Source organism: Notothenia coriiceps, unplaced genomic scaffold (genome assembly GCF_000735185.1).
Source record: "Notothenia coriiceps isolate Sejong01 unplaced genomic scaffold, NC01 NC01_scaffold00027880, whole genome shotgun sequence".
NCBI lineage: Eukaryota > Metazoa > Chordata > Actinopteri > Perciformes > Nototheniidae > Notothenia > Notothenia coriiceps.
The window spans coordinates 1-1790 of record NW_011360581.1 but is presented as its reverse complement, the minus strand read 5'-3'; the positions used below and the strand labels follow the sequence as shown (position 1 = coordinate 1790).

The 1790-nt window shown below is 40.5% G+C and overlaps 1 protein-coding gene across 1 annotated transcript; it reads right to left on the bottom strand.

Annotated features, from left to right (window-relative positions):
* Window positions 1-322: 322 nt before the first annotated feature.
* Window positions 323-1366, bottom strand: LOC104957863 (sodium-dependent lysophosphatidylcholine symporter 1-like; the record flags this gene model as incomplete). The annotated part of the gene is made up of 3 exons (XM_010785538.1): window positions 1213-1366; window positions 601-722; window positions 323-406 (listed from the first exon to the last, which is right to left on the bottom strand). Coding segments are annotated over exons 1-3 (315 nt in total), but the record flags the coding sequence as incomplete, so codon positions are not given.
* Between the last annotated feature and the right edge of the window lie 424 nt (window positions 1367-1790).

The following is a 1790-nucleotide window of genomic DNA, read 5'->3' as shown; positions in this document are numbered from 1 at the left end:
CAACGGCAATGTCCGTGGCTGTCTCCTCCTGATTGGTGGAGTTGGCCCAATAGCCGTTGCGCCACTTCTGTGACATCACAGAAGTGTTCAAATCTGGATCAGTCTGTATCAGATCCGTTGCAGCCCCTTTTTAAGAGATTTGGGTATGGAGGAAAATAGAGAGCGTTGTGTTTTCTGACACTTGGTGAGTTCCCTGGAACACCGGGGACACATGTTCATGTATACAAGACGTACAAAAGTGCATTTTGCATGATAGGCCACCTTTAAAGAAGGCTTTTTAAATGTTGCATACTACATACATATCATGTGTGTTGCACCTCACCAGGAGAACCAGCAGGAGGAGCTGGAAATGCCCCCCCTGCCCCGCCGCATGGCTGCAGAAGAGGGCAAAGTTACCCAAGGACATCTGAGAGATACGGGAAAAAAAAAGATAAGAAATATTGTGCTTTTCTGACTTTTAAATACATAAACAGAACCAAATTAGAACATTGAAAACCAAGCAAAGTCATGCAGAGAAGTCTGAACACAGGTCGAGTCTTTTTTATATGATCTCATTCTTCATTAGTGCTGAGGGTGAGAGGGATGCAACCCAAAGTGGACCTGGAATGCGAGCACGCTGAACACGGAGCCGAGCAGCAGCCGCTGATATGGAGCGTGACGGATCATCTTCTTTAGAGACGAGAGACAGGAGGGACGCTGTCTGTCCTCCGAGACCAGAGGAGCTGCAGGTGAAGACAAGATAACGTCAAAGACAGAAGAGAAACACCAGGAACAATCAGAATGAACTTCATTTAAATCATCGTGCACCACCAGGGACTTTTTTGAGTTAAACACACATGGCTTCCTATAAAGGTTACATATTCTGCAAAATCCACTTTTGTATGTATACATAAATATGTGTGTGTCCCCTCTGTGTTAAGAGACTCTGGACGTTTCAGGAACAAAGACCCCTCTCTTTAAGTCCTGATCCTTTTGATGTCAAAAATAAATCATAAAGTCTTCATTAAAAAAATGCACTGTTATTTTATTTTATTAATGTTATAATTAAGTTTATTGTCATTATTTGTATGGTAGTAATTCGAAATGTAACGAATATTTAGGCTTGTTTGTCACGGGTAAACAAGGCTAAATATTCTTTACATTTGAGTGGAACATGATGAGGTAAAGAAAGTAAATAAGTGTTATTTATAATATGTGTCCTGGACGCCTCACCTCGCTGCTCCTTCACCCCGAAGAAGAGCACGAGGCTGCAGAGGAAGAACACGGAGCCCATCACCAGAGAGGAGGTCAGGAACGCCTTCCGCTGCCGGGAGGAATGCATTCACAGATTCAACAAATAAAATAAATGTATTTTTCTGTTAATCCTTTTGGGATTCGTTTGCCTTCAGATTACGTTGTTTCTTCCACTTTAATCGTTTTTTAATTTCCAATTGATTCATTGTGTTCGTCAGACATGAATTCATATCTTGTTTATTAAGAGCTTGCTGTATTTGATTTAAGTGAATTCTTAATTAATAAACAACCCAATAAATGTAAAAATTTAAATACTCCAGTGCATCTGTTTATTTTAAAATTAACAAATCCCATATTAACTTAATTATTGAGTTCTCTTTCCGTCTTTCTCTGTTTATAGCTTGAGCCATGTATTTATTTATTATCATGGCAGCTTATCCCTCTAGGCTAATCACACACACACACACACACACACACACACACACACACACACACACACACACACACACACAACACACACACATAACACACACAACACACACACACAACACACACCA